Source organism: Bufo bufo, chromosome 4, assembly GCF_905171765.1.
Source record: "Bufo bufo chromosome 4, aBufBuf1.1, whole genome shotgun sequence".
Taxonomy (NCBI): domain Eukaryota; kingdom Metazoa; phylum Chordata; class Amphibia; order Anura; family Bufonidae; genus Bufo; species Bufo bufo.
In genome coordinates this window covers 535,680,337-535,703,825 of record NC_053392.1, presented here as the reverse complement: position 1 = coordinate 535,703,825, position 23,489 = coordinate 535,680,337, and the positions used below count along the sequence as shown (strand labels likewise).

Below are 23,489 nucleotides of genomic sequence, written 5' to 3'. Positions count from 1 at the left end.
CTACAGGTGGAGCAACAGTTGATGACTGAAGTGATAACAGGATAGGTCATTAATATCTGATTGGTGGGCAATCAGTTGTTTGAAGAGTGCCCGGCGAGCACTGTGGCCTTCTCATAGTATGCCAACCACAGCGCCATACATTGCATTCGTATTGCAGCTGAATCCCACACAAAGGTGATGTCACCGATGAACATGATGTCTCTAACTGAGGAAGTGGCTCAGGTGAACGCTACAAACATCTGATCTGTAGTGTCAGTGGGAGTTGGACCTCCACCAATCAGATATTGATGACGTAACCTAAGAATAGGTCATCAAAGTGTCATTCTCGGACAACCCCTTTAAATCTATATGTGACTGTGGCCTGTTTGATGGGTGTGCAGTGCACCAGATAATCTGTGTCTACAGCCGTAAATCTAATTTTGGCTTCAGCCCAGTATATTTCAATGCCACTATGTAGAAATGCACAGTGCTGTAGGAACTTCTGGTACTCAGAAGAGGTCATCATTTTTGAGTATCCTACAATTATTACCCTGAAAAACTAACATGAATACCCCTACCAGATCAGCACTAAATACTACAGGAAAGCAGAACAATGTAAAGTTTCAGGCCAAGGAAACAGAGACTTTGATCTGAAATTCTAAAATTGCATTAGGTCATACATGTTAGGGGCCATATATGACGAATTCCAGGAAAACCCTTTTAATTCTAGTGTTCCCTCCACCTTCCCTTCAGTTACATCCCCTGCAATCGTCATCATTGTAAAGACATTAATCATTATGGGACCTGTACCGAAATTTTCTTGTTGGCAATGATATAATTTGGTCAAAAAGAAGTGTTGGAAGCCATAAATATAAGAAAACAAGACCTTTTTCTGCAAAATTAGTAACGAGATAACGAGCTTTTGGAGTAGGTGATGTAAGAGCGTCTACAATGGCGTCCACAACTTCATAGCTGTTTTTGCTGCCGCCAACAAGTGACTTATTTAGAGAGTTTGTTGCATCTTCAATGAGCTCCTTACTGTAGATCTTCTTCGCCTCTGCAGGAAAAGAATCCCAGACTTTTTCTGGATTCGCTTGTGGATGGATGTTTGTGGCCGGAGCAAAATTCCCAGGTTCAATAATACATACCTGCAAGTACATATCACAAATAAGAGACTTAAAGCAGCTCCAGAATGTTTTATGACAGTGTGTATGGTTAAAGTTGGAGGTCTTTTGTAGGACCAGTTCACAGTTTTTGGCACTGATTTTGAAGAGTTTCCGCCGCAAAATCAGCTCCAAAAACCCCCCGCCTCAAAGCAGTCTCCTATTCATTTAAATGAAAAGAGGCACTTGCTTTTTTGTTACACGTGGAAAAAAGAAGCAGCATGCCCTATCTTGGGGCAGAATCAGCTCTGAATCTCCCATTGAAATGAATACAGCTCCATGTACTGTAAGTCCATGTGTTTTTTGTGCATTTTTCGTACGTTCTTTGGCGCAGTTCTGCTTCAAAAACCTGAAGCTGAGAATTCAGCTTTGTATTGAAGTGAACACCCACTGGTTAAAAAAAAGAAGTGAAAAAGAAAACTGCATCAAATACGCTTCAAAACCCGCTCTAGAAATCGCACCAATGGTATAGACAGGTCCAAATTGACAGAAGGCAGGGCAACAGAATAAGTGTCCATTCACACGTCCATATGTGTTTTGCGCAAAAGACGGACACCGGAAATGTGCGTTCCGCATTTTGCGGACCGCACATTTCCGGCACTCTCATAGAAAATGCCTTTTCTTGTCTGCAATTGCATAAGTACCTGTTGCTACCAGTGCTAATTATAGCTGACAGCATCAGATGTGCCCGGGCCAGCGGCAATGAATAGGGCTTAGGTGGCCCCCATGCCATCGTCCCACCGGGAGATTTCCCTGTGGGGGTCTATGGCCAGTCTACCTCTGCTCTACCCCATTGCACAAAGCAGGGTCCATAAAGGCATGGTTGGGTGAGTTTAGGGTGGGAAAACTTGAATGGCCACATAGAGCCCTGACCTCAAGTCCCATCCAACACTTTCAGGATGAGCTAGAACATAGACTATGAGCTAGGCCTTCTCGAACAACATCAGTGTCTAATCTCTCAAATGCTTTTGGACGAATGAGCAAAAATTCCTATACTCCAAAATCTTGTAGAAAGTCATCCCAGAAGAATGGAAGCTGTTTTATCTGCAAAAGGGGGATGAAATCCATATTAATGTCTATGGATTTAGAATGGGATGTCATAAAAGGTCCAGTAGGTGTAATGTAGGTGTCCCAATACTTGTGTCCATATTGGTTATAAAAAATCATTTTTCCATGTCAAAGTTGTTCATAGCTTTTGAAGTTTTTTTTTCCACCACAGTGGTTATAAAATATATTTTTAGACTGGGGTTTGACTGTCGAGATCCATACTGACACAGAAAACAGACTCTTGGTAGAAGTTGGGTTGGGCCTAAATGGTGACTTTTTGTACTGCAAAATACTCTGTACAATGTCTACTTCCTGAAGCCGCTGCTGCTAATAACAACTGATCATGGGGTTGCCGAGTGTAGCACCCCCACCTGTCTTATGGTAATCCCCTGTCCTATGGATAAGTCATCAGCAATGGCATATTATAATAGGGGCTTTGGGTCGGTAGCCCTGGCCCGATGTTTCTATGGGGCCCATCACTGCCCAAAAGTCCCATTACAAGAAGGAGAGCTGTGATTCTGGTAGGAGAAAGGACCTGTAGTGGCATCATCGCCATGTAACCTGTAACATATTGATGTTACTTTTCACATGGCAATGACGTAATCACAGATCCTTTCTCTCCAGCAGGAGTGTTGCTGCAAGGGAAAGTTTTCATAGTTTTATTGAGTTTTTTGTAGAGGAAAAGGTAACTGTATACTGTGGGGTATTATAGTACATACTGTGTGGTGTTATAGTATATACTATATACTGTGGGGTAGTATACTATATACTGTGGGGTGGTATATTATATACTGTATACTGTGGAGTGATATACTATATACTGTATACTGTGGGATGGTATACTATACACTGTGGGGTGGTATACTATATACTGTATACTGTGGGGTGGTATACTATATACTGTATACTGTGGGGTGGTATACTATATACTGTATAATGTGGGGTGGTATACTATATACAGTATACTGTGGGCGGTATAATATATACTGTGTACTGTGGGGTGGTACTTTATATTATGTATACCCTGGGGTTGTATAGTATACTGTATAATGTACACTGTGGAATGTTGTACACTATACACTATGAGGGGCTGGGGGTGTTATACTATACATGTGTCATAGTTTTCTTTAATGTCTATGAGAGAAAATAAATAAATGGGGCAGAACGAAAAAGAGGGGAAGGTCGGGACAAATGGAGTGAGGGGTCCCAAGATGGTTAAACAGTCCCAGAACTGATACATGTAACCTCTTCCTGGTCATCAGTATCTTAGAGCTGGAAAACTCTTTCAGATGTCTATGGCATGGTGAAGTATATGTTAGACAACATCCTATAAACATCTACGGTGTATGTGGTTTCCATTTACCACTGCTGGTGAATAATAGAAAGCAGAAATGCAGGACTCTTACCTTCACTCCAAACCTCTTCATTTCTAGACGGAGGGAATCGCAGAACTTCTCCAGCGCAGCTTTAGTTAGTGAATAGATGCCATTCACAAAGCTTACATATGCACTCATGCTTGATAAAAACACCATACGACCTATGATTATTGTAAGAAAAAAATGACTCAATGTGATATAGAAGAACAAGTGCAGTAAGGCTGGGTGCAAGTGTAATAAAATGTTGTTGTGCCCATTTTTTTTTACCGTTAGTTGCCGTTGGCATAGGCTGTCAAACAGGTTTTTGCAGGTAAAATATGTTGCATGTGGGTAATAAGTCGCCAAAATACTTGATTAAAAAGAGTTGGACATAAACCTGCAATTACAGGTGACTAAAAGGTTTACGAATATGACCTAAGTGCATCAGTTACAAATCCAGATTCATATATTTACATAGACCTAGGTCCATCAAGTTCAACCTTTCTCAGATCAGTTACACAACTAACCACTAGCCGTTTACTATTAGATAAGCATCTATCCCTTTTTAAATTCTGCCATAGTATCTGCCTTTACTACCTCTTGGGGTAGGGCATTCCACAGTTTGACTACTATAACTGTAAACAATCCTTTACCGTTTCAGGGTTTTCTGACATTCAGATATTGATGACTTATTCTCAGGATAAGTCACCAATATCAAATCAGAAGGGGTCCAACTTCTGGCATTCCTGCCAATCAGCTGTTTGAAGAGGCCAGTGATGTCACTTTTATCTGTCACATGGCCTAGGTGCAGCTTGGTCTAGTTAATGGACCTGCGATGTAACACTAAGTACAGCCGCTGTACAATGGAGGCGGAAGTGGCATTGCCATCACCTGGCCAAGTTGCAGGTGTGGAGTGAGGAGGCTGTAGCACTTACCAAAATGCAGAGGCCTCTTCAAACATCTGATCGGATGTCAGACCCTTGCTGATCTGATATTGATAATCTATCCTGTAGGCCACCAGTATCTTAATCTTGGAAAAACCCTTTAAATCATCGTTTTCCATAAGTAATGAATGTCTCCTTGTCCTTGGAATGAATAAGTCATGTGTCAGTTCTTTGTATTGACCACATACAGTGCTGCCCATAATTATTCATACCCCTGACAAATTTTGACTTAAAGTAACTTTTATTCAACCAGCAAGTAATTTTTTGACGGGAAATGACATAGGTGTCTCCCAAAAGATAATAAGACAATGTACAAGAGGCATTATTGTGGAAAAAAAACATTTCTCAGCTTGTATTTACATTTGAGAAAAAAATACAACATGTTCCGCACTGTGAAAATCTCAGAGGACGTGGTCGGAAGCCAAAAGTGACACCTGTGCTGGCCAGGAGGATAGTTAGAGAGGTAAAAAAGAATCCAAGGATAACCACCAAGGCCACCCTGGTGAATCTGGGCTCTGCTGGTGGCAATGTCTCAAGGCAGACAATCCAACGGACACTGCACACTGCTGGGTTCCATGGATGCAGACCAAGGAGGACACCACTTCTCCAGATTAGGCACACAAAAGCTCGCTTGGCCTTTGCAAAAGCTCATCTGGACAAAGAAGAAGACTTCTGGTCTTCTGTGTTATGGTCAGATGAAACAAAAATTTAATTGTTTGGTCACAATGACATTTCCTTTATTTGGCGTAAAAAAGGAGAAGCCTTCAACCCAAAGAACACCATCCCCACTGTCAAACACGGTGGTGGGAACCTAATGCTTTGGGGGTGTTTTTCAGCCAATGGACCAGGGAACCTGATCACAGTAAACGGCACCATGAAAAAAGAGCAATACATGAGGATTCTCAACGACAACATCAGGCAGTCTGCAGAGAAACTTGGCCTTGGGCACCAGTGGACATTTCAGCATGACAATGACCCAAAGCAAAAGTGGTGAAGAAATGGTTAGCAGACAACAACATTAACGTTTTGGAGTGGCCCAGCCAGAGTCCAGACTTGAATCCAATTGAGAATCTATGGAGGGAGCTAATGATCAGGGTGATGGCAAGAAGACCCTCCAACCTGAAAGATTTGGAGCAAAAATACCTGTGGAGACATGCAAAAAGCTGGTCTGCAATTATAGGAAGCATTTGATTGCTATAATAGCTAATAAAGGCTTTTCTATTGATTATTGAGAAGGGTATGAATAATTTTGGACTGGACACTTTTTTCTCAAATGTAAATAAAAGCGGAGAATTTTTTACCACAATAATGCCTCTTATACATCGTCTTATTATCTTTTGGGAGACACCTATGTCATTTCCCATCAAAAAATTACTTGCTGGTTGAATAAAAGTAACTTTAGGTCAAAATAATTATGGGCAGCACTGTATATATCTATACATACAGTATAAATTAAGTCATAAGGTGTCTTTTTTCAAAGCTAAACAAGTTCAAATTTGTAAAGCTGCATTTACATGAGGCAATAATCGTCCAGATTATGGAGAACGACCGTTCCTGCGGATGGTCGTTCCCGACAATCTGCCCATGTAAGGACAAGCTTTTTCATCGGGTGATCCTGTCGTTCATGCAGGCACCACCACCAACCATAGTTTCTGGGCAGCAGATCGTGTGGTCTAAACAGTGATCTGCTGCTCAGAAACTATGAATCTGTATGAGGACGAGGGATTGCTATAGCAATACTTGCCGGTGTTGGATTTTTCATCAAATTGCCAGAGGATGTCAGCGTGGCCATATGTAGGCTCTGTGGGCAGAAGGTGAAGCGCAGTCAGGGTGCCAGTGTTGGCACCACGGCCCTGTATCAACACATGGAGCATCTTCATAAAGTGGCCTGAGAAAACCATGGCACAACTGCTGCATCTCCCAATGGCCTGCACACCTTCTGCATCAGTCAGGGCCCCTCAAGCTCAGCAATAGAAGCTGTTGTTCCTTCTCTTCGTTGCTCCTGAAGCTCCTCCTACTCCTCATCATGTGTTTCACCAGCAATCGATCACCAAAGCAATGGCAAAGAGACAACAGTATGCATGCGCTCATCCAACGGCGCAGAAGCTGAACATGCACCTGGCCAAGTTGCTGGTACTACAGTCCTTCCTTTTCCTCCATTTTTCAGAGAACCTATGGCTTGTGCCCACCCAAGGTTGAGAGTTCCAAGCCACCATTACTTCTCTAAAAAAGCTGTACCAGTCCTGCACACGTATGTTGAGCAAAAGGTAGGCCAGTCCTTGAGCCTGTCAGTACAGTTCATGCCAATGCTGACGTGTGGAGCTGTAACTATGATCAAGGACAATATACAGTACAGACCAAAAGTTTGGACACACCTTCTCATTCAAAGAGTTTTCTTTATTTTCATGACTATGGAAATTGTAGATTCACACTGAACGCATCAAAACTATGAATTAACACATGTGGAATTATATACATAACAAACAAGTGTGAAACAACTGAAATTATGTCATATTCTAGGTTCTTCAAAGTAGCCACCTTTTGCTTTGATTACTGCTTTGCACACTCTTGGCATTCTCTTGATGAGCTTCAAGAGGTAGTCCCCTGAAATGGTTTTCACTTCACAGGTGTGCCCTGTCAGGTTTAATAAGTGGGATTTCTTGCCTTATAAATGGGGTTGGGACCATCAGTTGCGTTGAGGAGATGTCAGGTGGATACACAGCTGATATTCCTACTGAATAGACTGTTAGAATTTGTATTATGGCAAGAAAAAAGCATCTAAGTAAAGAAAAACGAGTGGCCATCATTACTTTAAGAAATGAAGGTCAGTCAGTCAGCCTAAAAATTGGGAAAACTTTGAAAGTAAGGGCTATTTGACCATGAAGGAGAGTGATGGGGTGCTGCGCCAGATGACCTGGCCTCCACAGTCACCGGACCTGAACCCAATCGAGATGGTTTGGGGTGAGCTGGACCGCAGAGTGAAGGAAAAAGGGCCAACAAGTGTTAAGCATCTCTGGGAACTCCTTCAAGACTGTTGGAAGACCATTTCAGGGGACTACCTCTTGAAGCTCATCAAGAGAATGCCAAGAGTGTGCAAAGCAGTAATCAAAGCAAAAGGTGGCTACTTTGAAAAACCTAGAATATGACATATTTTCAGTTGTTTCACACTTGTTTGTTATGTATATAATTCCACGTGTTAATTCATAGTTTTGATGCCTTCATAGTCATGAAAATAAAGAAAACTCTTTGAATGAGAAGGTGTGTCCAAACTTTGGGTCTGTACTGTATGTCCTTTACAGCTCACTGGGTAAATGTTGTTCTGGCCCAGGCACACCCACAACTTGGCCAGGTGATGGCAATGCCGCTTCCGCGTTGTAATTGTGGGATTTCTGTACCAATATCCTCCTCTGCCTCCTCATCCTCCTCCTTGTCCTCAGCCTCCACAATAGGCACAGTTCACAGTGGTCCTCGAGCATACCACCTGTACAAAGCATGGCTTTGTCACGCGGTTCTGCACCTGGTCAGCCTGGGCGAACCAGGGAGGAACTGCTCTGTGTCATCAACCAAGAATCCTGTCTGTTTCCTCTCCAACTGGAGATAGGAACCATGGTCACTAATAGAACATTCTGTCTGGACCGACTGTATGAGCAGAGGAAACCCGTGACCGATTTCTTGATGATGCAGACAGGACTACACCCCAGTGTAACTTTGACGTTAGAAAGTCATGCATGACACCTGCCATTTGCACAGGCCCTTTGAGGAGGCCACTTTATTAGTCAGTCGCCAGGACTACGGGATGAATGATGTTATTCCACTCCTTCACGTCCTGGAGGGGATGGTGATAAATTTAACTATGCAGTAAAATACGTGCAATTAAAGAATTGCAAACGTATAACAATCTTACCATTCGCCCTGCGGATAAAGGGGGAGCGATTGTTCTCCTAGAAACAGCTAAATATAATGCTGAGTGTCTGGAACAACTCGGAGACAGAACTACTTATAGGAGACTTACAAAAGACCCCACAGAAGAATTCTCCAGAATATTGGCCCAATACTGTGAAAAAGGTCTTGATGAGGGGCTACTAACTAAACAGGAATCGGATTTCATTTTGGGGACCCAACAGAGACTACCTGTCTTCTATTGTCTCCCAAAAATACATAAAAATATGACTGATCCACCAGGTCGCCCGATAATATCGGGTATAGAGTCGTTGACATCCAACTTGTCCCAGTACATCGACCAATTGATTCAACCTACGGTCAAGATGACTCAAGCATATATTAAAGATACCACACAAGTTGTCCGAATATTGGAGCATTTGAAGGTGGAGCCACACTGGCTGATAGGGACCTTGGATGTGCAATCGCACTATACCGTTATTAATCATGAACAGGGCATAAATAATATGAGATCACAACTTAAAAACCATGGGAATCTAAATGACAAACAAATAGAATTCCTGGCAGAAGGTGTTAGACATATACTAACACATAATTATTTTTTCTTCGAGGGGGCTTATTACCTCCAAATCCGGGGCACTGCCATGGGCAACAGATTCGCCCCAGTTATGCCAACCTCTTTATGGCACAATGGGAACAAGAGACCATCCTACCCAGACAGCGGTCGGATCTGGTGCTCTGGCAGCGCTATATCGATGATGTCATTTTCATCTGGCAAGGAGATACACACCTTCTTAGAAGAGATTAATAATAATATATATAGCCTCAAGTTCTCATCTAATATCAATTAAGACCACACAGAGTTTCTTGACATACTGATTACCACCCAAGCGGACCATTATGTATGTACCACTTATCAGAAAAAGGTGGCCAAAAACAGCTTTATCCTCTTTTCCAGCTGTCATTTACCCTCATGGTTGATGAACATACCCACAGGACAGTTCCGCAGGATCAAGAGGAACTGTACCAATGAGGATAAATTTGAGGAGGAAGCTATTAGCATGAGGAAACAATTTCTGGCTAAAAATTATCCAGATACAGTGGTCGATAATGCTCTGCAAAAAGTCAGGGAAATGGACAGAAATCAGTTTTTTGTGTCTAATCAGATTGATGTTGAGATAAAACCCAGTGAAGAGAAATTTCGTATAATACTACCATACAATGTACAACATAAAAAGATTGAGTGTATTATAAAAAAATCACTGGCATCTGATCCAGAAGGATAAGATTATAGGCCCTCTAGTACCGCTAGTACCGGAGATAGTATATACTAAAGCCCCTAATTTGGGCTTAAAAGTAGCACCATCTATCAAACATAGAGTAGGGGATAAGGGATCCATTAATAAATGGCTAAAAAGAAGCGGGTTCCATAGATGTTATTGTTGTGTTAACTGCAAAAATACATCCTTCGCTAGGAAAACCACAAGAGTTAACTCAACACAAAATACGTTCTCCGTTGAGATAAAAAAAACTTCTTACATGCAATAGTTCTAATGTTATCTATTTAATTGAATGCACTTGTGGCAAACAATATATAGGTAGAACTAAAAGACCATTGAAAATTAGAATAGCGGAACATATAAATAATATAAAAAAGGGATATGAAAAGCATGTACTGTCCACTTTAAAATGATGCACAACCAGGACCCAAAAACCCTGAGATTTGCAGCATTCGAACAGATAGACCGTCATTGGAGGGGAGGGAACCATATTGCACGAATATCCAGGGCAGAATCCAGAAGAATTTTTTTATTCGGCAGCCTGGCACCAGCTGGGCTTAATGCCGAGCTCGAAATCTTCGGGTTCCTATAAAGGGGTGGGCGCCTTCGGATCATGGAGGGTACCAGTCTGGCTGTCTATCAGCACTGTGACCCCCATTGGCCTGGAGGCCCCCACCCCCATTTCACCATTTGCAAGATTCCATGTATACTGCCTGTGAAGGAAAAAAACCCTCATCCCTGGCCAATACTATGCATTAGAATATTACTTTAGATGACAAATTGACCACCTGAGGCTAGTTATTTTATCCCATTCCGGTCCCCTTATTATGGATCTGCCTTTGTTTAAAGATCACCTAGGATATGATCAAGACCTAGGACTACGATGACAAATTCCCTGATATATCCATGCAAAGCAGTGTCCTTGGTATATATCATTATGGCTATTACGATAACTAGATATAGCACTATGTGGAGACATTTTTATATCTAAAAAATTCTTAAAGATTTTTAATAAAAAATAAAAATTTCTACAAAAATCTTTTTTTTTTTTAAACTTTTAATTATTTATATTATACAATGGGGTTTGACCATCTACCTCATTAATTTAGAGATATAAACCCCACAAAAAACGTATAGTCAATATAAATAGTGTGATAGTGGGTATATAGTCATGATGGCGCATATTTATTGCACCTCATACATGTATCACTGTGGCGATGGATATCATACCCATTACGCTATTTTATATATTTTATATATTGTTATTGGTATTTTTATTGCTATATTTATTCATGTTATATGCTGAAAAGACATATTATCTTTTAATACTTACTCGATACAATAGTATATAAAATGTGAGAAGGCAACCAGCTTTCTTAAAAATAACTTATAGAAAGCATTAGTTGCAGGACAAAGAAACTGTGGAGCAAAAAACGCAGGAATCCACAAAAAAACGCAGGGGAAACGCAATGGAACCGCAATACAAGGAAAAGGCCATCGAATAATGCCAGATCTACAAGATCCATTCCAGGGTTAATATGGAGCCCATCTGGAAGCTAAAGGAATAAAAGCCGATCAGCCAGACAGTTCTTACAAAGCCACTGAGGAAGAAGGTAGCTTAACCTTCGAAACGCATCTGGCGTGGAAAGATAAGAAATTGGACTTTGGCAATGAACCGGCAAAACTGGACTAACAACAGCATTGTTATCTGGAGAAAGCGCTTTCACTAAACAAACAAATTCCAGATCTATTGGCCATAGTCTGGTAACCTACGAACAATATAAGGCAGCCGGTGCAATCAAACTAGCTGCATGAGCGATGTGGAGGGTATGAGAAACGCCCATTGCAAATAGAAGTTCAGACCGTGAACTGATTACGGCGAAAACCGAGAGAGACCTGTGACCTGCAGCCGGACCATACAATAGCCAAAGCGGACTATACAGACCCGGTACATAACAGTAAGACAGTCTCGTAATCTGCGCCTAAAAGGTAAGCTTGCCTTGCATCCACGCTACAGACTGGATACCACCACTAAGCGTGAGTACTATTTCACCGTATGACATTTTAAATAGTAGTGAATATTACCGAGTATTCGGCATTGAAGTCCTCTGCTAGGCAATTGCGGTCAGCGCATAGTATTGAACTGTAATCACTGGGACAGCAACACTGGAATAAAAAGTTACACTCCCAGGAAAGCGGCTACAGTTGCAACATTGTCCTGCTATTAACATTGCTGAGCCCCTGCTGATTGTGGGCAACATAAGAACTACAATTGTGACTGAACATTATATTATTTCAAGCACAGTAACACAATTTAATTAGGATTCCTATGCACGTTGAATTATTACTCACATAGATGGACATGGACTGATCACAAGTGATTTTTTCTTGATTTTTTCTGGGTTCTCCCTTCACTTTTTTCTTCACTCACTCCTAATATTGGTACCTTGTTATTATCAGGATTATTTCTTTAATATTAGCACATTGGGATCTTGTGTTTTTCTTTACTCTTATTTTAGCGGGAGGTATATCGATTTATATGTTCAGTCAATATCCCATTGCAGCAGGAGCTTGCATATAATTGCAGATTGGATGGATGTGACCAGATTAATATAGCAGCAGCTCCATTCAACCTGCAATAATCTAGTATTCACTCTCAGCGGCTACTATCAGCATTTTATAGCATTTATATATTTTATATTTTTTATTTTATTGTGTATTCACAGGCCTGCATTTTACAGTTATTATAGATTGCTCTTATATATCTTTGATCCGGAGCAATTTTATGTATTTGGAATTTTTATTATATGTATCAATTATATTACATGTATCAATAAATACAAATAGTGGTATTATATTAAATTTGTGTTCCAGATATCAGAGTGCCCATCTATTTTTCTGATATCTAATTTCGGTGCCTTGAGTGCGACATCAGATTGGTGCACCGGCCATCCCACATCAGAGGTAGAGCCGTCCTTTACCCTCTTTTCCAGATGGTGATAATATTGACTGGCCAGGGGACAGTAGACGTGGCACCTACATCTCCTGGCCACCTGAGCCCTGTTAAGGCTGAACTGGCATAGGAGGAGGACATAAACGCCCAGGAATTCTATACAGAACTATCAGTTTTTTCTGCCCAAGTGACAGGAGAGGAGCAGGAGGAGCTAGAGGGCGATGACGAAGACTACCAAGATGACCCCGACAGACCGTGGCAGTATGCAGTGGTGATCGAGGCAGGGAGTCCTTCCGAGTCCCTTGCGCTAATGGCCAGATGCATGCTGAGTTGCATCTGGCCATGAAAATAAAAACGTGTCCCATCTTTTGAGCTTCTAGAAGGCCTCTATCACATGGTCAGTATTTTGCATCAGTATTTAATCGTTATTTGGAAACCAAAAGCAGGAGTGGGTCCAAAACACGGAAGACATACAAATATTTCCATCACATGTAATCTCTGTTTTGGACCCACTCCTGTTTTTGCCTTACCAATACTTCTTATCAAATGGTGACCAAATACTGGTGGTTTGAAGGCGGATGCTCAATCTACAGGATCCGCTTTTTTTTGGGCTGTTCTTCTGACAGATTAGAAGAATGGAAAAATAAACAATGTGGTGAACACAGCATTACTGCTGACACCTTCCGCACTGTCATGGGGCCACATCACTGCATGGTTAAGTCCACTCCGATAAATTAGACCTGGTGCTAACATTGACCTGTAAGGCAGAGTTCACACTTCTGTTATTTGGTTAGTTATTTCCATCACTGGATGTGGCAAATTCAGGAGTCAAGCCTACTCTCGGATTAGGTATCATGAATAGATCTGAACCTGTTCTGTGGGTTTGACCTGCACCTGCTTTGGGCTGTCAATTACTGTCCAAATAAGTGAAGTGTGAACTAAGCCTAATAGTGACGCACAATCATTCTACATCTAACAGAAGGAATTCAAATGCATGTGTTTGCACTGCCATAACATGGATTTTCTTCACTAATTTATTGGCGCTGCCTCCATGTCCTTATTTTGTTCCATTAAAGAGCCATTGGGACACCCGCAAAGGCGCTCAGCATTTTTTTTTATCTTCAGGATAGGACATCAGTAACTGATCGATGGGGGTTTGACACCCAAGACCCCAGCCAATCACAGGAGCTCTGCTGCCTTCTCACAGCTCACGAAGCACAGGGCTGTACATTGTATAGCGGCTGTGCTTGGTAACGCAGCTCAGCCCCATTTACTTGCCTCAGTGGGATCCAAGGCCGCAGTGTTGATACTGCTTCATAAGAATGTGCTATATAGAGTGACCGCTCTCTCAGTGGATCATTCTGGCAGATGAGCGCATGTACCTCTTAGCTTATTGAATGATGATCTTAGTTTATACAATATCTTACGCTAATGCGTCTTTATTTAGGACTTTGAGTGATAAGAGTACAAGCTGATACTATAGCTCACAAAATAGTTGCAGGGAAATGAAAATGGCATTATGTCACGAAGAGAACAGATGAAGCTACCTGGGAAAGCTAATAGTCACGAGGCTTAGAGATCAGGTACTAATGCCCTTAAGGATATGCGGTGCATTACTCACCCAGATTATTTGCACAATTTTACAAGGTACTATCAAGAACATTGGAAGACTCAATAGGCGACATGATAGTGTCTGATCACGCTCCAGTAATAATTACTCTCACTAATAGTATCCCAAGGGGCGCAGACTATATCAGACATTTTCCCTCAGACCTAACCAAGGATGAGGAGTAAGGACTTTAAAGTCCCATTACAGTGCTGGTGGATGTTTTGGGAGGAATGCTGGAGCCCAACATGGTCAGAATAAAAATAAATATTCACACACAACTAGATGTAGTTGAAGTATGGGGGTGGCTTTAGGTAGGCCTACACATCTTACCAAACTTCTCCCTCAACTATGACTAAGGGACTTGGCAACAAGCTAAATTAGAATGTGATTTATGGCTTCAGCAAAAGGAAGACATATATAAGGAGGCTTATTTGTGTAAATTTGAGAACAAAGCAGGGAAACTCCTGGAGGGATTTGAGCGGGGACCACAGCCTTCTTCCTTGATTACGTCATTAAAGACAACCAGGGAAACCTACGTTACTTATCGTCCGATATTAATACAATACTGAAGGACTTTTATCAGGATCTTTATGCTAATAATCAAGAAGCTTCTGAGGAGGGAAAGAAGAAGAGGGGGTGAATGTTTGGAGAAAATGTAATTACCCACTTTATCATTTGAAGAAAGGGATATTCTAAAGGCCCCCATTTTTTTGCAATGGAGCTCACAATTTAATTTCCCTATCAGTATGCCTTTGGAGTGTGGGAGGAAACCAGAGTACCTGGTGGAAACCCACACAGGCATGGGGAGAAAGTACCAACTCCATGCAGATGTTGTCCTTGGTCAGAATTGAACTGCAAGGCACAATTGCTAACCACTGAGCCACCATGCTGCCCATTACTAAGGAAGATGTGGAACAGGCAATTAGTCTTTGGGCCTCAGACAAAACGATTGGGCACAGATGACTACACAAATGAATTCTTTAAGATCCTTAAAGACAAATATCCACCGTATCTCAAGTGTATAACAATTATCTGCAGGGTGCACAGATTCCATTGACCGCTAATACATCTTATATCAAGGTTCTAACGAAGTCTAGAATGGATCCCTCTCTAGCATCCTCATATTGTCTGATCTCTCTGATCAATGTTGATCTCAAAATACTGTTGAAAATCCTTGTAGATAGATTGGCTGGGATATAACCTAAACTTATTTAACCTAACCAGGTAGAGTTCATGCAGGGGAGGGTGAACAGAATGGGGTTTGAGCCTTTTAAACCTATCTATCAGCCCTCAATTATTCTCCACTAGCAAGGATATATACACCAGTGTTTAGTTTTGCAGCCTTTGCCCTGCATAAGGGCACAAGACAAAGTTGCCCACTTTCTTACCTTTTATTCAATTTGACATTGGACCCCCTTTCTAAGGCTCTAGACTTAGCCCCGGATATAGAAGACATTAAAATGAGGAAAACAGAGATCCGCTATTTCCTCTTTGCGGAAGATTAAATTATTATTTTTTTGAGTGAAGGGCATATATAAATAATGAGTGACTTTTAAAATTACCTTTATTAAATATTAAGTGGGTATAGGTATGTATATACCAACAGTGAAGAGACTACATTTACTGAAGTTACTCAGTGGGGGAGTAGTAACCCCCAAAACGAAAAACACACATAATGACAGGGTAAACACTTAATTAGATGGGTACGAGGAGATGATTCTAACCCGATAATTACAGGGCTAGAAACAGGAACCAGCTACCCCTAGAAGCCCTAGAGGTCTGCTGTGCCCAGGGCGGCCCCCTAATGGTGGAGGTTCCCTGTCCCCGAACCTAGTGCTATCCGGTCCCTAAAAATCCCTACATACAAGATGTTCCAGGATAATATGGTAAAGAATAAATGGTGCTCTTAATGAATGAATGTCACTCTTATTCTCTTAAACCAAAACAGATAATCACTAATAATCCCCAAGCACAAGACAAAGTTGCCCACTTTCTTACCTTTTATTCAATTTGACATTGGACCCCCTTTCTAAGGCTCTAGACTTAGCCCCGGATATAGAAGACATTAAAATGAGGAAAACAGAGATCCGCTATTTCCTCTTTGCGGAAGATTAAATTATTATTTTTTTGAACATCCACAGTTATGTAAGCTTATCACCAAATCTGGAGGTTATTGAGGGTGGTATTAAGGTCAACATTGCAAATGTGAGTTGCTAGACCACTCTTCTAGATCATCTCTGGCGAGATGGCAATTGTTAAAAGTACCAATCATTATAGCCTGCTCATCATTAAAACACTTGGGGAAAACGCTGTAATCATTAAATGCGTTAAATTATCCCCCCCCCCTCCTCCTTTGCCAATCTCTATGCTTGGAAGATGCCACCTAGAACAAATTATGAGCTTTAGTAAGTTGCTGTCTGCCATACACACAATTCTGATTCCTCTAAAACACTCTTTCACTCATTTGGTCAGCACAGCCGGATTTCTTTGAATAAACTGATGCTCATAAAAGAGGAAGGGGAAATTGAGTTCCCAGATTTCCGTAAATATAATCTAGCAAGCCTACATTGACACAGTGTTGATTGGATTAGGCTACTTTCACACTAGCGTTAATATTTTCTGGTATTGAGATCCGTCATAGGATCTCAGTACCGGAAAAAAAAACGCTTCCGTTTTGTCCCCATTCATTGTCAATAGGGACAAAACGTAACTGAACAGAACGGAATGGACTCTAAAATGGACTCCAAACTGATACATTGAGACAAACACAGTCAGTGTAATTTGAGGAAACATTTTATGGCCATAACAAAGAACTAATCTATTGCACTGTGCGGTTATATAAAACTGACACTTGCAGTCCCACAGAAATAACAAATAATAAAAAAACAACAAAAATCATATGTACTGGAAAATAAAATGGATACTAACCACTTTACAAGTGACATTGATATGTAATAAGTGAATTTATTGAGTGGGACGTAAGGATGACGTCTCAATGAGGACTTGATACATATGATATGTTTTTTGGAGTTGCAAGAAAACACAACCTTATCTATATAGGGAGTACTGCAGTTTTATTTTATGTTATATATATTTTTACTACTTTTTTAATTGTTTTATAATTGAATCGGTTTGTGGTTGTTTAAAATGTGATTAATTGTATTCCGCTATAAACTGTGCCAGTTTGTCGCATTATACAAATCATATTGAATATATGTGTTAAATATGTATCTTAAAATTAGGAATATATTGTGAAGTGGAGTATACAGATACAATTATCTGATTTACGCGATTGACCTCATATTCGTGGAGTTTTTTATCTCTATATGGCCTTTTTTGAATAAAAACTTTTCATTCCTATATACTGTATGTAATACGTTTCCATGCAAAAACCATATAGTTGAGTGCCCTCCATATTTTCTCTCCTTTTCTTCATATTGCAACTTAGCAGAGGGTGTTGCCACGGGAGAGTGCACCTAATTCTGTGGATTCGTGTTGGTTGAGCCACTGATATTAGCAATTACTATTTGGATTTTGTGACTGTGGATTTTGGCCAGATCCACTGAAGATTTTAAGCTGTGGAAAATTTGCAATGGACCAGGCACATTTGGCTATACCCTTAGGCTACTTTCACACTTGCGGCAGAGTGATCCGGCAAGCAGTTCCGTCACCATTTTGGATGGAGATAATACCGCAGAATGCTGCAGTATTTCATCCGTCCAAAACGCCATTCAGTGACTGAACTGAAGACATCCTGATGCATCCTGAACGGATTTCTCTCCATTTAGAATGCATGGGGATGAAACTTATCAGTTCTTTTCTGGTATTGAGCCCCTAGGACGGAACTCTATGCCGGAAAAGAAAAACGCTAGTGTGAAAGTACCCTTACTGCCTATTAATCCATGGGTATGCAGGTATTGATATACTGTATTATCCTTATTAAATGATATTATAGAACGCTGTCTAGATTATAGCCACTGTCGATATTGACTAATATTCTGACCACAACACTAATGGTGGCAAGACCTGACCTTAGGTGTAAGAATTAAAATGTCATAAAATTTTATCGGGTTTGATTTGAGTCTAAATAAACTCAACCCAAATAACAAGTGCCCCGGGTGACTTTCTCACTCTTTTTTCCCCCTTCGAAAATTCCCACATTTGAGAATTGTTAATCTCTACTTAATTTGGATTAATACAAAATGACAATTACTATGTATGACATTATTTACTTAGTACAGATCTCACCTTTGCTTTTTCTGACGAGTGGAGCAAAAGCCAAGGTGGTCCTTATGCTTCCCAGCAGGTTGACATCAAGGACTCTCTGGTATTTCTCTATTGTTAGCCATTCCACCATTCCCCACCCGGATATACCAGAATTGTTCACAAGTCCCCAAAGCCCTGGAAGAAAGAAAGTAGAAAATCAGCCTGGAATCCAAGTACAAAAGTATTAATTACAGTAAAATTGAATTGTAAAGTGACCTTCTAGAGGGGTGGTCTTATAAAAAAAAAAGGACAATATGTACAATATCTACATTATTAATTGGTCACGGAAAGTCTGTTCTGGATAAGGGGGTGGTCTTTTGGAACAGTTGGTCTTTTCGAAAAGTTTGACCATAGTGGCTCGGCTGTATTCACGACAATAATGGTATGTTACATCCAGCTTGGAACACATCATAGAAAGCTTTAGGAATCTGCACAGAAAACCATGTGGATTTTCTGCTAGCAAGGGCTCATGCACACGAATGTGCCATGTTTTGCGGTCCGCAAAAAGTGCCTTCCGCAATATAGAAGTGCCTATTCTTGTCCACAAAACGGACAAGAATAGGACATGATCTATAATTATTTTAGCGGGGCCACGGAATGGAGCAACGTATGCGGACAGCACACGGAGTGCTGTCCGCATCTTTTGCGGCCCCATTGAAGTGAATGGGTCCGCATCTGAGGCACAAAAAATGTGGCTTGGACGCGGAACCAAACCACATTCGTGTGAATGCACCCTAAAGTGCAACATGTGCAGGTACCCTTGCCGCACAAAAAAATATATGCATGGTGCCTTGAAGAGAGGTCATCAATATATATCGCTGCACAACCCCTTTATCTTGGGTAAGTTGTGTATTGTATGGCTGTGCAGTACTCAAGGTGGCCATGCTGTGTGGCGATTGGAAGGGATAGGTACAAGTTGGTTGTTTTATTTAGTTATGTTTTATGTACCCATTCTTTCCAATCTTCAGTGATATTATATAAGATTTTGGTGGGTTCACAGTAGTAATTAGTATTTTTTTGTGAATAAGTGTACCCTGAAGGTACCTGCAAACAGTGCAGATTTGTATGCAGAAAATCAGCATGAACTCTGCACTAAAATCACACAAGATTGCACATAAATCCATTTTTGTTGTGGATTTTCTGTTTATGTTAAAAAACCCATTGATGTCTATGAGTAAAAACTGCTCTACTGAAGGTGTGGAATCGTACAGACAATTGACATGCTGCGGATTTTAAAATCCGCACAACGGGTCAATTTCTGCTTGGAAGAAAAAAAACTAAATGTACGTGAGATTTGTCAGATCTCTTTCACTTTGCTGCACGTAATCCGCATCTGTGCAGGTACCCTAAAAGTCCAAACAAAGAGGACAAAAGAGCCAAGGCAAGAAGTAGAGGGCATGGAGTGACATTAAAAAGTGATATCCAAAAAAAGCATTCACCTGTGTTTTGTAAAAATAATAATGAGAAATAGAATATTCAGAATATTAATATATGATAACACATTTTCTGATGGACTTGTCCCTTTTGTTGATGGACAAAAAACATGTTTGCACATGACCTGAAGGGTTTGATTGGGCCACGTGAAATAAACCATGTGACCTCCCCCCCAGTCACAAGTCAACGTAAATGTAGCAGGAGGTAGAGCTCTAGGCTACAAGGGTGTTTACTTGAATGGCTGTACAGTAAGCGCTTTAGGCCTTGCCTGTTGTAAAGGTTAAAAGCCGCACAGTAGTTATTTTCTTTTATATTTTTTTGCAGCACCGTGTAATTTATAGTCTCTTCTGTCCATTAACAACAACATGATGTTAAAACTGCACCAACACCACCTTAACAAAAAAAAATACGTACGTGTTTGTGCCACAGTTTATGATGCAGTTGGTGTGTTGACAGGCGAAACACAGTAATAATAATTTTTATGTACATAGCGCCCACATATTCCGCAGTGGTTTACAATCAGGGGGTCTATGTACAAACAAAATCATACATTACATAGTAACAAACAAGTCAACAAATAAAACAAGAGGAATAAGGGCCCCTAGCTTACTATCTATGAGGAGATAGGGATGAGGGGAAAAAGGTAAAAAGTGTTTGTTTTGTACAATGGTCCAACCATCTTAAAGGGGTTTTCCGAAACTTTATAATTAATGACCGGTCCTCTGGATAGGTCACCAGTATCTGATGAGTGGGGGTCCGACACCTGGGACCCCCGCTGTTCAGCTGTTTGAGAAGGCACCGGCGCTACTGTGAGCCATGTGGCCTTCTCACAGCTTTCCCTAGGACAAGCGCAACACATTGATCGGTCTAGGAGCAGCTCAGCCCCATAGTAGTGAATAGGACTGAGTGCACTACCAAGCTACCATCTTTTTCTGAGACTGGGTCGAATGTTGAAAGTGAACAAGAGGAGACTCTGGGGGTGGGGGGTTGGCTCGGATTTGGTGAAGGGGATCGATGATGCTTGAAATAGATGGCCATATCTTCAGCACAGAGATCTGTATAGGCTCCTGCACTTTTGGTCTGAGGAGGCAGATGTGTCCAAAAGGTTTTTGGATTATTGGAAATCGAGGAGATTAGGGTTGTGAAATCGGTCTGTTTGGCGTGGTTAACCGCAGAGCTGTAAGTTCTCAGCATTTAACATCTGTATCAAAAACTGGCACAAAATGTGCTTTTGAATCGTTTTAACCGCACCTGAATCACTTAGACTTATCAATAGACAAATACAAGAGAAGCTGTGTAAAATGTCAAACTTAAAGGGGTTTTCCGAGATCCTCTGGATAAGTCATCAGTACTGATCAGTGGAGGTGCAACAACAAGGACTCCGGACGATCAGCTGTTCGAGAATGGCACTAGCACCGCGGCCTTCTCTCTGCTTTTCGTAGGCCAAATGCTCATTGGTCCCGTGGCCTTGAAGCAGTTCAGCCTTATTTAGGTGAATGGGGCTGAGCTGCGATACCAACGCTGCCTTCTCCTTGCTCACAAGAACGCCGTTGCCTTCTTAAAACAGCCGATCAGTGGGGGTCTTAGGTGTCAGACCCCAGCGATCAGATACTGATAACTTATCCAGTAGTAAAATCCTGGAAAATACCTATTCTACTTTATCCATTTCTTTAGAACAGAATAAGTGAGGGTGCTGCCACACGTTCAGGTTTTTTTTATGCAGTCTTTGAAGCCAATGCCAGGTTTTGACTCCTGACTTTGCCTTCAAAAACTGCATCAAAAACCCTGAGCATGTGGCAGCTCCCTAACAAATCTTACCTTTATCAGGGAGGTTATCTAGCACGTACTGTTTCACCTGTTCCACCTCCTTATCACTGGTTACATCCAGCCTGATGACTTTCACCTGCCCGGGGGATGCATGAGTTATCAGGGATTGAGCTCCTTCTCCATCTGGAAACAGGCAGGTAGCAAAGACTGTGAAGCCCATATCAAGTAGACGGTGTGCCAGCTGGTTTCCAAAGCCTGAATCGCAGCCTGTTATGAGCACCGCTCTTCCCTGTGGATCCAACACAACATGTTTGTTTCTCAGCCTTGTATGGATGGCAATAGCTGCCAGTCCAAAGAGCAATAAGTATACAAGGATCTGTGTTTCAAGGAAGCAAGAAAACAGCCAAGAGATGGGAAGCATAGCTCCAGCTGAAGTGCAGACTCCTAAGATCAGGATGTGTGATGTTTAGCCTCAGTCACAGACCAGAGGAAGGCACCTCCCCTCTCATTATGGTTATACACCCTTGAATGAGATTCGGAGAAGACTGCATACATTAGTGCATGATGCCTTGAGGTTAAACCACTGGAAAAAGAGAACTAATTTGGGCTTGTTCACATCTGCGTTGGAGGCAACATTCTGGGCATCCATCACAGATTCCATCAAAAACTGTGGAGAGAAAAGTCCATGTGCATGATTTTTTTCTTTGCTAATAAAGTCGATTCATTAACGGAAACCGAACAGACCCATTATAATTGATCGAATGTGGCCTTGTTTGGGTCATTTATGTGCCAAATCAGGCACTTGTGTTATTTTCATTGTTTCATTATAATGGAGCACAACAACAGAAATCCATAGTAGTGATATTAACTGACCCTTATTGGGGCAGATTTCCTAATCCTACAGTTGGCGTAAACTGAGGTGGTAATGTATTAATGTGATTTTTTTTACTTTCCTTTTTTTTTGGAGTGTCTATCATTAGTGATGGACGAACATCGGCTGACAAGTTCGCGGCTGGCCCCATTCACTTTAATCGAAGGCAAACCTGAAAAACCTTTAGGTCATATTTCCAGCCAGCAAACACTTAATAGAAGTACACAAATAGTCCCACAACATGGACAGTGATATACCAGAGGGGTATCATTGGCAAAATTCCCACAAAAAAGATCTACTTTAATCAGGGGCCATTTTTATGCGTCTTAAAGGGAAACTCTCAAAAATGTGCACTGCTGGAGCCTAGAAATTTTTTATTTCCTATCGGTTTGATGTATACAAATGTGCTGCACTCCACGTTTTTGTATCCTGCAGAGTCCATTAAAAAAAGGCCTACGTTAACGTAAATTATTTTTCTACTATGGAACTGTATGGTGAACGGACGTCACTGTACAGCATCAGTCTGAGGCATCTGTTAACGCATACATTTTTGGTATGCAATAAATGGATGTCAAAAATAGGATGTGAACCCAGCCCTAGTGTCAGAATAAGCACCAGTACACAGCGGAGCAGCGTGGCGGAGAGGGGAGGCCGCCATGTACTGACAGAGCGCTACCTGGTCCTGGTGGTCAGGGATGAGGACTGTTTCCAAAGGATAATTTTCTACTGGGAAATACAGGGCACAGTATAATGCACTAGAATCTATATAATATAAAGATATTAGCCCTACCCCCGAATAATAATACAATTAGGTGGTCATTTATTATATAGAAATAAGTCTATGTTAGGCGTATTTCTGACACAGATTGTGGCTCAAAGGTCCTTAGCACCGCAATCTGCATATTTTTCTCGCTCATGCCA

At 41.2% G+C, this 23,489-nt stretch overlaps 1 protein-coding gene across 1 annotated transcript; it reads right to left on the bottom strand.

The window, feature by feature from the left end:
* Positions 1 to 649: 649 nt before the first annotated feature.
* LOC120999008 (D-beta-hydroxybutyrate dehydrogenase, mitochondrial-like) lies at positions 650 to 22,126 on the bottom strand. The gene is made up of 4 exons (XM_040429886.1): positions 21,749 to 22,126; positions 18,479 to 18,631; positions 3,596 to 3,726; positions 650 to 1,127 (listed from the first exon to the last, which is right to left on the bottom strand). Exons 1-4 carry the CDS (start codon positions 22,116 to 22,118, stop codon positions 768 to 770), a joined length of 1,014 nt encoding a protein of 337 aa, XP_040285820.1. The 5' UTR covers positions 22,119 to 22,126; the 3' UTR covers positions 650 to 767.
* Between the last annotated feature and the right edge of the window lie 1,363 nt (positions 22,127 to 23,489).